This window comes from Lithobates pipiens, unplaced genomic scaffold (assembly GCF_037356315.1).
Source record: "Lithobates pipiens isolate NorthernLeopardFrog02 unplaced genomic scaffold, aLitPip1_a1.2 Scaffold_19, whole genome shotgun sequence".
NCBI classification, from domain to species: domain Eukaryota; kingdom Metazoa; phylum Chordata; class Amphibia; order Anura; family Ranidae; genus Lithobates; species Lithobates pipiens.
In genome coordinates this window covers 400,313,730-400,329,084 of record NW_027507764.1, presented here as the reverse complement: position 1 = coordinate 400,329,084, position 15,355 = coordinate 400,313,730, and the positions used below count along the sequence as shown (strand labels likewise).

The 15,355-nt window shown below is 41.6% G+C and overlaps 1 protein-coding gene across 1 annotated transcript in view; it reads left to right on the top strand.

Annotated features, from left to right (window-relative positions):
• MC5R (melanocortin 5 receptor) overlaps window positions 1–14,240 on the top strand; it is a 103,327-nt gene extending 89,087 nt beyond the window's left edge. Inside the window, exon 2 of the mRNA XM_077492391.1 lies at window positions 13,152–14,240. Coding sequence (XP_077348517.1) covers window positions 13,238–14,215 — 978 coding nt within the window. The 5' untranslated portion in view covers window positions 13,152–13,237 and the 3' untranslated portion in view covers window positions 14,216–14,240. The remainder of the gene's footprint in view (window positions 1–13,151) is intronic.
• Window positions 14,241–15,355: the final 1,115 nt, after the last annotated feature.

Genomic DNA, 15,355 nt, shown 5'->3' with positions numbered 1-15,355 from the left:
GTCGTGATGGATCGCTACCTCCGAGCGCTTCCTACTGACCTGCAACGCTGGATGGGACAAGGTGATCCTAGGAACGCAAACGAACTTGTCAACCTTGTGGAGAGGTTCCAGGCGACTGAGGACTACCTCCGTGATGTTCCTGCAGCATCTTCACCTCCCCGGAGCGCCAGATCTGTGCCGTCAGCTGGTAAGAGACTTCCATCTATTGGGGGAGTGTGGAGGGGTGCTGATGGGGGGAAAAGGGCTCAAGTGGTGTCTCAGGGACAAAAGACTGGTGATGGTCCCGGGTGGCTAAGGGGCTCTGAAAAGAACTCCTTGCCAAAGAGACCAGGCCCTATCCAGTGTTGGAGATGCCATGAGGCGGGACACGTGTCTGCCCATTGCCCTCTTACCTCTGAACCCATGGAATGTGACGCTAGCCGGCGTCAGTCGCTATTTGCGGAACCATCTTGTGCTGCAGTTCCTGGACTAGAGACTGAACCGCAAATCTGCAACATCACAATCAATGACTTTCCTGTTAAAGCGTTAATGGACTCAGGAAGCCTTGTAACCTTGGTGCATGCTAGCCTGGTGACTGGGGACTTAGAGTCTAAAAAGCATATGAGTGTTGTGTGCATACATGGTGATACAAAAGTGTACCCTATAGTGCTGGCTAAAGTCGGGACTGAACAAGGCACCGTACAATATGAAGTGGGTGTGGTTAAAAACCTCATGCATAATGTAATATTGGGGCGCGATTTTCCATTATTCTGGGCTCTTTGGGAAAAAAGAAAAATCCCCAAAAGGAGTGAGGATACCTCTAAGGGGGTTGCCTTGTCCACTGTGAATGATAAAAATGTGCAGGATGAAAATGATTGTTTTCCTTTGCAGGTCCTGGCTGGGGAGGAGGAGGCTCCTCCCACTGAGCAAAATATACTAGACTTAGAGGTGTCTAGCGATAATTTTGGGACTGCACAATTACAGGACCCCACTCTCAAAAATGCGAGAGAGCAGGTTGCTGTTATGAACGGGGTACCTCAGGAACCAGATGCTGAAAAAAGATTTCCACATTTTTCGGTGACTAATGATCTTTTCTATAGAGTCAATAAGGTTAAAGATGAGATTGTGGAACAGCTTCTGGTACCTAAGCCGTACCGGCGTCAGGTGCTTGACATGGCACATAACCATGTTCTTGGGGGACACTTGGGGACTGACAAAACGCGAGAGAGGGTTCTCCAGAGGTTTTTTTGGCCGGCTATATATGATGACATTAAAAAATACTGTGAGTCGTGCCCCACATGTCAGGTTAGTGCCCCAGTGTCACATTTTCGCAGTCCTTTGGTTTCGCTCCCTATTATAGAGGTGCCTTTTGAGCGTATTGCCATGGATTTAGTGGGTCCCATTGTAAAGTCAGCTAGAGGACACCAGTATATTTTGGTAGTCCTGGATTATGCGACCCGCTATCCTGAGGCTGTACCCTTAAGAAACACTGCATCTAAAACAATTGCACGTGAGTTGTTTTATATGTTCTCTAGGACTGGGATCCCCAAAGAAATCCTAACTGACCAAGGTACGCCATTTATGTCGAAAGTAATGAAGGAATTATGCAAACTATTTAAAATCTCACACATCCGTACCTCTGTGTACCACCCCCAGACGGACGGATTGGTGGAGAGATTTAATAAAACTTTGAAACATATGTTGAAGAAAGTGGTGGCAAAAGATGGTCGTGACTGGGATCATTTATTACCCTACCTCATGTTTGCTATTAGGGAGGTGCCCCAAGCGTCCACAGGGTTCTCACCATTCGAGTTGGTCTATGGTCATCACCCTAGGGGTCTACTGGACATTGCAAAAGAGACATGGGAGAATGAGTCCACCCCATACAAGAGTGTTATTGAGCATGTAGCACAAATGCAGGACCGTATAGCCACTGTAATGCCCCTGGTAAGGGAACACCTCCAGAGGGCTCAAGAGGCCCAAAGTAGAATTTACAACCGGTCCGCAAGAATCAGGACATTCAACCCAGGCGATAGGGTCCTTATACTAGTCCCCACTGTTGAGAGTAAATTCTTGGCGAAGTGGCAAGGTCCTTATGAAATTGTTGAAAAGATCAGTGAGGTGAACTACAAGGTGCACCAACCAGGTAGAAGGAAGCCTTTCCAAGTTTATCACATAAACTTGATCAAGCCCTGGAAAGACAGGGAATCCTTGGTGGCGACAAATACTGTTAATGATTTGTCACAACCAATCCCTCCAGTCAAGGTAGGTGATACTCTATCAGTGTCACAGAAACAGGAGGCTCAGGAATTTTTACAGAGAAACAAAAACAAGTTCTCTGACCTCCCAGGGCGTACACACCTCATCCATCATCACATTGAAACTGAGCCTAGAAGCAGAGTAAACCTTAAGCCCTATAGGATACCGGAGGCACGTAGGGAAGCCGTATCTGCCGAGGTAAAACGTATGCTTGCTCTGGGGGTAATTGAGGTGTCACAGAGTGAATGGTCCAGCCCAATTGTGCTAATCCCAAAGCCCAATGGAACTTGGAGGTTCTGTAACGATTTCAGAAAGTTGAATGAGATCTCCAAGTTCGATGCTTATCCTATGCCCAGGGTAGATGAGTTGATTGAGAAGTTGGGTAACGCCAGGTACATAACCACTCTCGATCTCACAAAGGGCTACTGGCAGATTCCACTTTCTGGTGAGGCTAAAGAGAAAACTGCATTCTCTACCCCTGATGGGCTATTCCAGTATGTAGTGATGCCATTCGGGTTACATGGAGCGCCTGCAACTTTCCAGAGGTTGATGGACTTGATTCTGCGACCACATCGTGATTACTCAGCTGCCTACCTCGATGATGTGGTCATTTTTAGCCCTGATTGGGAAAGTCACCTCTGTAAGGTACAGGCCGTGTTGGATGCCATAAGTGATGCGGGGTTGACCATAAATGCCGAGAAGTGTGCTCTAGCCCTAGAAGAGGCCAAATATCTGGGCTACATTATTGGGAGAGGGTTGATTAAGCCACAGCTAAATAAAATTGAGGCAATACAGAATTGGCCTAGACCCCTGACAAGGAAACAGGTTAGAGCTTTCCTGGGTATTACGGGGTATTACCGTAGATTTGTGCCGAACTTTGCCTCAGTTGCTGCTCCACTAACTGACTTGACAAAGGGCGGAAAGACAGCAATGGTCACGTGGACCCCAGAGGCCGAGAAGGCTTTCCAAAGCCTTAAGTCTGCCTTGTGCCAACCACCTGTGTTAGTTACCCCCGATTTCAGGCGAGAATTTCTGGTCCAGACAGATGCCTCTAACACAGGCTTAGGTGCAGTACTCTCACAAGTAGTGAATGGTGAGGAGCATCCAGTGACGTACTTGAGTAGAAAACTAACCCCGGCCGAGAAAAATTATGCCATTGTGGAGCGAGAATGTTTGGCAGTAAAGTGGGCCCTAGAATCTTTAAAGTATTACTTGCTAGGCAGGAAATTTAAGTTGGTGACAGACCATGCCCCCCTAACATGGATGAAGTTAAACAAGGAGAGAAATGCAAGAGTGACTAGATGGTTTCTCTCCCTACAAAACTTTAATTTCACTGTGGAACACAGGCCAGGGAAATTACAGGCAAATGCTGACGCATTGTCAAGGGTAAGTTGTCTGTGGGGACAAAAGGCTCAGCCCTCCGGTCTGAAAAAGAGGGGGGGGATATGTAGACATGTCACTGGAGAAGTGATCGAGGGGGTGTACATCTCACCTAGGTTGCTACACAGTGTGAGATGGTAAATCCAGGATGGATCAGTTTCTCAGCAGCGATATGCTGCTGAGTTGTTATTTAATTTTGCCGGGCCTGGGTTTATATGGAATGGCAGGTAGGTTTGGTAGAGGGACCTGTCATTCCACATCCCCCGATCCAGTTCTGGGTTTGGGATCAGGTGAGCTTTGATCCTAATTAGCCTGGGAAGCTAAAGGCTCTGCAGGGTCTGCAGGTGATTGCTCCCAGCCAGGGAAACGAACAGTCTGTGTGTTTGAGGAAGCTGCAAGCACAGCCAGTGCTGGAGCTAACATCCACCCTGCGATATCCAGGCGAAAGACGCTGTGTTTATAAGTGTCAGATAGGTGAGAAGAACCTGTTAGTAAGCGCCCAGCCGGGCTAGGTTGTTTTGTTTTTGTTATTATTTTGTGCCTGTTATACACAAGAAGCACGGTGTTGCTGTATACTTTGTTTGTTGGACTGTTTGTACCACGAATAAACGCCAAGTTCTACTTTATAAAGTCCAAGTCTGCTGTGAACTGTGTCCAAACACACCCTACCCCGGGAAGATCCCTTACAATATATATATATATATATATATATATATATATATAAAGTATGGATATGTATGTGACACCAACCCATGTGACATCAACCCATGTGACACCGCTCCTTGTCCCTATATAAGTCGCAGCGCAGCGCGTCCCTGGCATTGCGGCCGGAGAGAACGTCGAGTCAACATCTCCAGGAGAAGAAGAACGGAAGGCGGCGGCGGCGGCGACAGAAGACCGGTCCAAGAGCTATAAAAGAGCTATAAGAAGGCACGGTGGCCCGGCAGAAGAACCGAAGAGGGAGACAAGACCCCCGAAGTCGGAAGAAGATGCCGCGGCGACGAAGAAGAATGCCGGGCTCCTCCACTAGTAAAAGAGCTACAAGAAGATAGCGGAGGAGTCCGACGAGAAGACCCCCGAAGACGGAAGACCCCCCGGAGCTGTGCAATAAATTATTTTATCTTGTGTGTTGTGTTTTTTTTGTACTTTATTTTACAGGTGAATGGGTAGGGGTACATTGTACCCTATACTCATTCACATAGGGTGGGGGGCCGGTATCCGGGGGCCCCCTTATTAAAGGGGGCTCCCGGATTCCGATAAGCCCCCCGCCCGCAGACCCCGACAACCAACGGCCAGGGTTGTCGGGAAGAGGCCCTTATCCTCATCAACATGGGGACAAGGTGCTTTGGGGTGGGGGAGCGCGCGGCCCCCCTTCCCCAAGGCACCCCCCATGTTGAGGGCACGCGGCCTGGTACGGCTCAGGAGGGGGGGGGCGGTCGCTCGCCCCTCCTTTCCTGGCCGGCCGGGTAGCGTGCTCGGACAAGGGTCTGTTGTGGACTTTGGGGGGACCCCCACACCGATTTTTTTCGGCGTTGGGGTTCCCCTTTAAGTCCATACCAGGCGGCGGGGCCAGCGACATCTCCTTTGCGGGCCCCGCCTACCTGGAGACACGCTCGGTGTGGGCGAGTCCGTTCATTTCAAAAGTAGGGCGGATAGTACGGCGGACTTAGTACGCCATATTAGTCCGCTGAAAAAGTGCCATGTGTGGGCAAGTAGCCCGTTCGGAAAGTCCGACAGACAGTCTGGCGGGAAGTCCGCCAGACTAAGTACGTCGGACAGACGGCTATGTGTGTACGCGGCTTTAAAAGCAGTTGGGGAGAGTAAGATTTATGTTATTTTCTTAAATTCCAGAGGAAAATTTTCCAAGTTGTTTTCATATCAGAGAAACTTTTCACATTCCCAAAAAATGTGTGAGAAGGAACCTATGGAATTGCAATCTCTGAAGCATGTTTGGGGTACTGAGTGAAAAATAGAATGGAGTTTTGCTGGTGTGTAATACCATCTTGTAAATACCTTTGTTGCAGTTTCCCTAATAGTGATTGATCTAGTGCATCTAAGTAGATAGTTGAATTTTTTTTCTAGGGGAAGAGTGATATCACATTCTTGTTCCCATTTGAGCATGTAGGGTAGTTTAGTTAGAGTGTTTATGTTAATCATGTTTGTATAAATCTCGGATATTAATCCGGTATGTCTTGGTGATCTGGAACATATATTTTCATAAAATGTGGGGTCTGCCATATCAGAAATTGAGAAGTGTGAGTCATAGAAGGATCTAATTTGGAGGAATATTCTGAGTTCAATATTGAGAATGTTATATTTCGTTTTTAATGATGAGAAGGAGGTAAATGAGGCATTTTCAATTAATGTTTTGAGGGTGGTTAGGTTATTATTGATCCACCATGAGAATTCATCTATATCTTGATGGTGTGCTAAGAATTTTGGGTCTCCTTTTAAAAGAGGTGTGGGGAGAAGCGGTAGAAGTAATTTTGAATTTTTTGTTATGTAGCTTCCATAACTGATATGAGTGAGCTACTAACTGATTAAGCTTTTCTAAGGTGTGCTTGGGAACTTTATTACCCCATAATAGACCGGATATAGAATAAGGTAGTACTGATTCTTTTTCAAATATAACCCATGGGATTTTTGGGTTGTGTATGTGCCATTGGGGTATCTGGGTCCATCATGCAGCTAAATAATATGACCAGAAGTCTGGGAGCCCTAAACTGCCATTTTTGGGGATTTGTATAATACTTATTTAGCTATACAAGGGTGGGAATCGGACCATATAAATGTATTAATATCGGTTTGAAATTTGGTAATCATCAGTTTATTTAATCTTATTGGAAGGGCCCTAAATAAGTTTAATAATTTTGGTAGAATAGACATTTTTTTTACCTAAAAATTATATATTGAATGATTTCCATATTTTTAAGGTCAATCTCAGTTTTTGCAGCATGGGGGAATAATTTATAGAGGATAAGTTATTGTTGCCTGGGGTGAGGTGAATACCTAGATAAGGTAAAGTGTCTTTAGACCATGTGAAGTTCAGTGAAGTGCGAATGGTGTCTAATTGAGATGGTGGAATATTTATTGGCATGCCAATATATTTTAAGACATTTATTCACAGTTTTGATAGCGTAGAGTAATCTTCAAGTGTTTTCAATAGGTTTGGTAATGCTATGTTAGGTTGGGTGAGGAATAAGATCATGTTGTCAGCATAAATACTGTGTTTCTGTTTTATTATTAGAACTATATCGTTTTATTTCTGGGTGTTTTAAAATCACTGCTGCTAAATGTTCAATTGCTAGAGCAAATAATAAAGGTGAAAGGGGGCATCCCTGTCAGGTTCCTCTTCCCACTTTGAAAAAATAGTTACAGTCTGGTAGTTTTATTCTAGTGGAGGAGTTGAGATAGAGAGCATGAAATGCTTGAATAAATTCCCCTTTAAAGCCATATTTTTGTAAATTTTAATCAAGGTATCTCCAGGTTACGATATCAAAAGCTTTATTAATATCAAGACTTAATAATAAAACTGATTGAGATTTGATGTTTGCGTCTTGGATAATATTTGTTACTAAACGATTGTTGTCTGTGATGTATCTGCCTGGTATAAATCTGGATTGGTAAGGGGATATCAGAAAAGGGATTATCATTGCTAATCTGCTGGCTAATAATCTAGAGAAACTTTTGAGGTCATTATTAATTACTGATATTGGTCTATAGTTTTGGGGTAGTGTATGGTCTTTGTTCTGTTTAAGAATTAAGGACATGTTGGCCAACAACATCTCTTCAGGGAATAAATCTCCTTTTAATGTGCCGTTATATAGTTTTGTTAATGTTGGGGTAAGAAGTTGTGGGAATCATTTATAATAAAAGGAGGAAAATCCATCTGGGCCAGGGGCTGAATTTCTTTTAAGGGAAATAAATTGAAGTTGAAACAGTATTATGCTATCTGGGATCTTTCTTCCATCTGCATTACTTTGATCAAGCTAATTGGAGAGGAGGCTGTATCCATTCCATGGATTCACTGCTGTATCCACCTAAGGGGGGGGGGGGGGGCTTTTGAAGACCCCCTGTGTAAAACATCTGATTCAGTTCATGCTGTAGCCTTACAGAAGTAAGGTGAGGGGCTAGAACACATTAAAGTGTCACTTCTGTTGGATTGGCAGGCATTAGCCATTTTTTCTCACTGCTCACGGTGAAGGGAACCATCACCTATATATCATTATTTGGACTGTTTTGTACATTTTTCACCTGTGTTGATGCATTAGTTCACATTTTGGGACTGTTGTACATCTCATCTGCCTGCTACCTGAGTCCAGGCTAGCTCACTGTACGTTTTGTTTGTTTTGCATTTATTTTTGTGATCCTCAACATCACCATGTGTCCATTTTGTTACCAGTGTTGCACAAGTTTACATTTGCACTCTGCACTTTAGTACAAACAATATTCAATAGTTTATTTGGTTTGTACCATCAATTGGTTTACTTCACTTTTACTATGTGTCACCTTTGTTCATGATTCATTTGATATCTATTTTTATTTGCACTTTATAGTATTCAGTTTCCCAGAGATTCCACTGTATTTATGATTTAATTACAGTTGCACTTTATTATAGTTATCTCACAGTACTAGAGATCTTAGAGCGCAGCACCACGATTACCTATCAATTCATTTATCTGCTAAGGATCAGCTGATCAGGTGTCTGCTGCAGTAGACCTTTACATTTATTCATTAGCTGACAGCACAGGAGTACCGCCTTTTATTTCATTGTAGAACATAGAACCCATCAGCAGTAGCAGGGGTAAACACTACCCCTGCTTTATGCCTGCTGAACGCTTTCAGCATCAGTGCTTGTTAAAATGTAAGGAAATGGATACATTGTAGTTAGCTGCAGCTGTCAGAAGCAGTTAGCTGCAGTCCAGGGTTTTAAATTAAATTATAATAGCGCAGGAAACTGTTGAGTGGAGTGCGTCACATTAACTAAGCAGATAGAGCTGCTTTAAGTCTATATGAGCCACCCATTAGAGTGATTCAAAACTAGCACAGAGTATGCATCTAAATAACAGAGGGACTATGACAGTTTTTTTATATACATAAAATTGTTGCAGATTACCTCCAGGTGTGACTTTTTTTTTTTTTCTGTCTGAGCCTGGGTTCACACTTGTACGACAAACACACTGACATTGGAAGATCATGACACATGACATGTGAAAATCAATGTTTCCCTATGAGAGCTGTCTTAACTGGTCCGACACAAGTCAGTCCGACTTTGAAAATGCCCCTGCACTTCTTTGGTAAGACTTTGATCCTTCTTCAGCCCATTGAATATCATTGAAGTCGGATCAAAGTCGGTTCCTTGTTCTAACCATTTGACTTGTGCTGACTTTTAAAAGGGTAACTCCACTTTAGTGGTGAAAAAAATAGCAAATAAAGAAAAAAAATAATATAGCACATATAATTGCATCACTAATCATACTGTAATTGAATGTTATTAAAAATGACCTTTCCTTTTCAATCTGCAGCTCTGTAAATTTCTGAGAATGCATTGCAATATGGCTACCTGGGTTTGTTCTGTACACAGTGTGTACTGACCATTCCCCAGAAACATAACTTCCTGCTTGTGTGATTGGCTCACCAATTTTCCAAGAAATCTGCACGAAGATACAAGTCAGATTTCAGGTATCCCTTGCACCAAAAATGTCATTTTTGGAGACATACTTTCAATAGGAACCCGTCTAAAGGGATGCAGGCCCAGCAGAATTTCTCATTAGTGCCCTGATGCTGCCACACCTGTTAATTATGAAACCACTCCCATTAGACCCACTCAGTTCAGACAAATACACATGGATTTCTTCAGAATAACAAAGGTAGGAATCTGCAACAACATTTGTTATGTTTTTTCTTAACAAAAGTGGAGTTACACTTTATTAAACACACCCTTACCTGTCACACGATCCAGTGGTGTACTCAAACCAATGCTGCATCTATAAAGGTAAGTATGATTCTGAAAAAAACAAAACAAAAAAAGAATGAACTTTTACAACCCCCTTTAAAATGAACTACATCTACCGTATGTACTGTATATCTATATTGATATATTTGTTTTCTCCCATCTTTATTAAATCAATAAAGATACATAGGGATGCAGTGGAACAATGTGCATTATATTTATGAATAATTTACAGTGGGAAGTTAGTTACATGCAGAAAATATAACAATTCTGAATGGATACATCTGCTTGCATAGGCTGGCATTCTGTTTTAAGTTTGGGGAATGATTTTGTGAACAGTCTGTAGCTGAAAGTTTCTAGTATCAATGTATTTAATTATACATTGTGCGTTAAAGAAAAATCAGTGAACAATAAAGGGAAGTTCATTTTGATGTTACAATTTTGCCATTTTTTTTCTTTTATTGCATAATTACAGATAAAAAAAATATACACATTAATGCAACTTTATATTCATTAATCATTTATTTTTACATGAAACTAGTAAAAGTATTTGACTTAGGGTGTCAGCAGAGAACAATGGCTGGTCGGATCAGGTCTGCCTGAAAAACTGACAGGTGGGCCAGATTGGACTACTGATGTGAAACCAGCCTTAGAACCTTAGAATAAATATTGCCTCTATAAAGAAGCAAGTAAAGTGGAAGAGAGGAGGCAGGATTGTGAGCCAGCCAAGTGTTCTGCATGAAAATGTGCTGACCAGGAACCTGCTGATAGGAAAGATGGGAGTGAGCAGAAGGATGATCTCATTAGTCTGCTGCTGTTATGTCACTGTACAATGAGCAGGTTTAGTGTGCAGCTAACTATAAATTGTGTCATCTATCTGGCTATGCTGTGTGTTGACTTGTGTACATCTCAGGACTGGATAGATAGAAAAAAAAATTTGGCAGGTAAAACAGCCTTATATGTGTATTTAACAAATCAAATTATTTCACCTGTGACTGTGTGAAGAGATCTGCAAAACAAAATCTGGTAGCAGACCCTGAGATCTGGATTGAGAAACAGTGATCTAAGATATTTATATCTAACATATGACATTTGCCTGTCCTGCCGTCCCCCGACCAACCGAATTTGCAGGGTGTTTGTCAGGAGCCCCACTGAACACCCTGCAATGCACTGAGTGCTGCACTAATGCACCAATCAGGATTCAGTGTAAGCTGGTTGTTAAAGAGTGGGGCTGGGAAGCCAGCCGCGGTGTCCTTAATAACTGAGTCATCAGCTGTCAATGGGTTTCCCTGTTAACAGCTGAATAAAAAAAAAAAGTGCAGATTAAAAAAATCCATACCAGACTCTTATTCGGACATTAAGCCTGGCGGGGCAGGGCAAATGAGCCGCCCCATCCTGAACCATACCAGGCCACATGCCTTCAACATGTTGATGTGGACAAGGGCCTCATCCCCACAACCATGGCCAGTGGTTGTGGGGGACTGTGGGCAGGGTTTTTTTGGAATCTGGAAGTCTTCTTTAACAAGGGGGCCCCTAGATCCCACCTCCCTATGTGAATGAGTATTGGGTACATAGAACCCCTACCCATTTACCAAAAAAGTGTCAAACCCTTTTTAAAAAAAATAAAAAAAAATGTCCCTCAATGTATATCCATTGCGCTTTGAAAGTTCTTATATAGGTAAAGATCGGGCCACCTGGCAATGCCCCCTGGTGGCCCGCCCCCCTTATGATATTATAGGCCCAGTATGGAAAGGTCTGTAAAGTTGCAAGGGGACAGGGTGTTTATTTAAATTTTTTTGGCGGGTTGGCGGGCAGTGTGATTGAAGATGGATTTACATCGAGGAACACTATTTTTTTAATAAAGGATCAAAAACTTGTCTCCTGTTTTTATTTTTTTGTACATTTTTTAGCTAAAGGGGGTTTCCAGATTCTGATGAGCCCCCCCACCTGCAGACCCCCACAACCACCAGCCACGGTGGTGGGGATAAGACCCTTGTCCCCATCAACATGGGGACAAGGTGCTTTGGGGCGGGGGGTCAGCTCCCCCACCCCAAAGCACCTCCTCCAAGTTGAGGGCATATGGCCTGGTATGGTTCAGGAGGGGGGATTTGTATGGATTTTGGGGGAACCCCATGCTGTTTCTTTCTTTTTTTTTCAATAGCTGGGTTTCGGCAATTGTAACCGCAGGTTATTTTAAATGTGATTTGACTTGTTTTTTTTTCTTTAGAAATGTAATTTTTGCTGCAGTAAGTTCTGTATATAATACAGATGTGCCACTTTACAGGCAGACTAAGGGGACCCCCAGACACTACATTTAAAGAATTTTTTCATTTTTATTGTTGCACTTTAAGCATAAATAAAATCATTGCTCCTGAAAAAAACGATTGTCTTTTTAAAAAAAGATTTGCATTGATACATGTCCCCCAGGGCAGTACCCGGATCAGCCCATACCCCTTTTATGGCCAATTACTTACATATAAGCCTTCAAACATGGGCACTTTTGATTTTTCCTTTGCGGCTCCCAAAGACTTCAATGAGGTTCCCCATTTGTGTTAGAACTTTTCCCCTCTTTGAGAGTTCTTCTGCAGGGTGGTGTTTGGCCCATGTCTAATCTAACATAGGGCAGTCATATGTTGACCAAGAATGTTGTATAATCAATTTTGGAACACTTGGTATTATTCTTTACACATATTGAGAGGGAACAGTAATATTGAAGACTTGAAGAGCATTATTTCCCAGCTTTATGACAGGGGTGAAAAAGCCAACACTCTGCATCACAGGCAGCTATCTGGTTGAGTAAGGAGGTTCTTGACAAAAGGGAATGTCAACCCCCCCCCCCCTCTCAAATGTTTGGCTTTTCCTCTCCCTTTCTTTTTTTACCAGGGTTTAACTCTGCTTTCCTCCTCATTCTTCTGTTCTAGCCACTGAATTCCTGTATTTCTGAAAATCAGCTATTTGACTAAGTGGTGCTCACTTTACCTATGTACATGCATGTATTCTTTTTGGATATAGAGATGAATTAACAGTGCAGTAAATACTGCATTATGCTTGATGTGATATGACATACCTGGATATTGTACCTATTGAATAATTGTGTTTATATGCTCAAAACAACTTGATTGCAAATGCATGCTTGCTATTATGGTGTGCTTACTCAGTATATTTAAAATGATTGCACTAACAGGTTCATACATTTTGTTAGAGTTTAGGTACCCCAAAAATCTTTTATTGTTGGTTACAAAACAGTTCAAATAATAGTGGTGTGCAAACCTTTATTGCTAGTTACAGTTATTGGGAGATCACCCAAGATGCAATGTATAATGGGAATGCATGTTGCATGAAACAGTTGCCTAAATGTCTGACTTGAATGATCAGATACCTTTGTGTATGGCCAGGTATACTTAGGCTCATTAGCCATGTGATTCATATGATTTTGCATGTTGAAATGTAGCTCCAACTTTTGTATTGAAATGCAATCTCTGCTCACTATAACAAAAAAAATCATAATGTTACACATTCTTTTATAATAGGATGCCATAAGTGAATGATGTTAAGATCTGTTTTTATTTATTTTTGACAGTATACCTTATTTTTCCTGACAATGGGACCAAAGTACAAAATTGGAGAATAACGGCCTTGGGAAAGAACATTCACATTCTTGTAAGGATGAACATATCCGCGCAGCACCGTATCCTGGAACTAAATATAAGCAACATAGATGGCAATAATACAATGCCAACAAGCAAGACTAAGCTGTCTTCGTGTGATCAAGTGGTAATAGCTGCGGAAGTGTTTTTAACACTTGGTATTCTAAGCCTCCTAGAAAACATCCTTGTGATTTTTGCCATTATAAAGAACAAGAATTTGCATTCCCCTATGTATTTCTTTGTATGTAGCTTAGCAGTAGCCGATATGTTAGTTAGTGTGTCTAATGCATGGGAAACAATCACAATAAACCTCATAAATAATAAACATCTTGTTATGGAAGATGCATTTGTACGTCATATAGATAATGTTTTTGATTCCATGATCTGCATATCAGTGGTGGCTTCTATGTGCAGTTTACTTGCTATAGCTATAGACCGCTATATTACCATTTTCTATGCTCTTCGGTACCACAACATCATGACTGTGAAAAGAGCTGGAGCCATTATTGCTTGTATATGGACATTCTGCACTGGGTGTGGGATTATATTTATTCTTTACTATGAATCAACGTATGTAATAATATGCCTCATTAGTATGTTTTTCACCATGCTTTTCCTCATGGTATCTTTATACATCCATATGTTCTTGCTGGCACGTACGCATGTCAAGAGGATAGCTGCTCTGCCAGGCTATAACTCAGTCCACCAGAGAACAAGTATGAAAGGAGCCATCACTCTAACCATATTGATAGGAATTTTTATTGTTTGCTGGGCTCCGTTCTTTCTCCATCTCATTCTGATGATTTCATGTCCACAGAACCTATATTGTGTCTGTTTTATGTCCCATTTTAATATGTATCTCATTCTTATCATGTGCAACTCTGTCATTGATCCTCTGATATATGCCTTTCGCAGTCAGGAAATGCGAAAGACCTTCAAGGAAATCATTTGTTGCTGCAATATGAGAATTACTTGTGAATTACCTAGAAAATATTAATAAAATGCTTTGTAAATTCACGCAGTTCAGGTATTTTGCATCAGTCTCCTATTTTCATGAATTGTTGCAAGTTTTTATCACTTGGATGAATGTTAAAAAGACCCATACCAAAAAAAATCTATTTTTGGAAGTTATTGAAAAGTCAGACTAACTCCAGTCCTCAGCTACCAAATCAAAATTTTCAAATGTCCAGTCTGTTTCATAGTCACTTTAAGTACTTACAGTACAAATGAAACACCCTATTTTACTGATGGTGATGGGATGAACACAGGGCTTTTTTTCAGCTGTAACTTGGCAGAACTCCATTCCACCACCTCTGGTGAGTTACAGAACTCCATCCCACCACCTCTGGCTCTCGACTGGTTTCTGTGCTTACAAGGACATCTTGCTTCCCCAGTGGTTTTACAGATCCCTCCCTGCTCGGCACTCAGGACTTGGACAAGGGAGATGTAGGTGTTAGGAAAATAAAATAATACTGTGAAAATATAACAAGTGAAAATTAAGCTAAAATATACCAGCAGCTACACAGGAATGTGACAAATATTCAAATACAGAAGGTGCAAAAAATGTAGCGCTAAAATAATATATGCACAGGTAGTGAAATCAATAAACAAAGAATAAATTTTCAAAATCCAACATAGTGAAATGAATGAATATGTGAGGAGAAAAAAATGTTATGTGAATCCAATAATTTAAATCCAATCAAAAAATAAATTAACAGAAGTCCACAACAATAAAGTGATGATTTTCCAATGTGTGAGGTATAATGTGAAAGCATCAAAAATGGTGAATCCTAAAATCCTATCCTATCCAAATCAGTGGCTCTCCCGGATGGATGCGGGGGACCAGGATCTGTTGCATTAGCAGATCTCTCTCTTTCTGTCAATTATTTTGTTAACATTTACCTTTCATACTTTCTAACTTTTAATTAATTAATTTAGATAAATCCAGATCTCTTTAAACAATGCTCTTATCACTACATGTTAGGATGGCATTTGATTTGTTCTCCTGGCCTTAATTATTCTATGTACTACTACACAGATGGGGGTTTGGAAATTAGTTTCTAGCATGGATACATGCTTATATGTTAAACCTACTGCCTCCATTAACTATGCAGGCTTGTCCTCTCCTTCTTTTAAC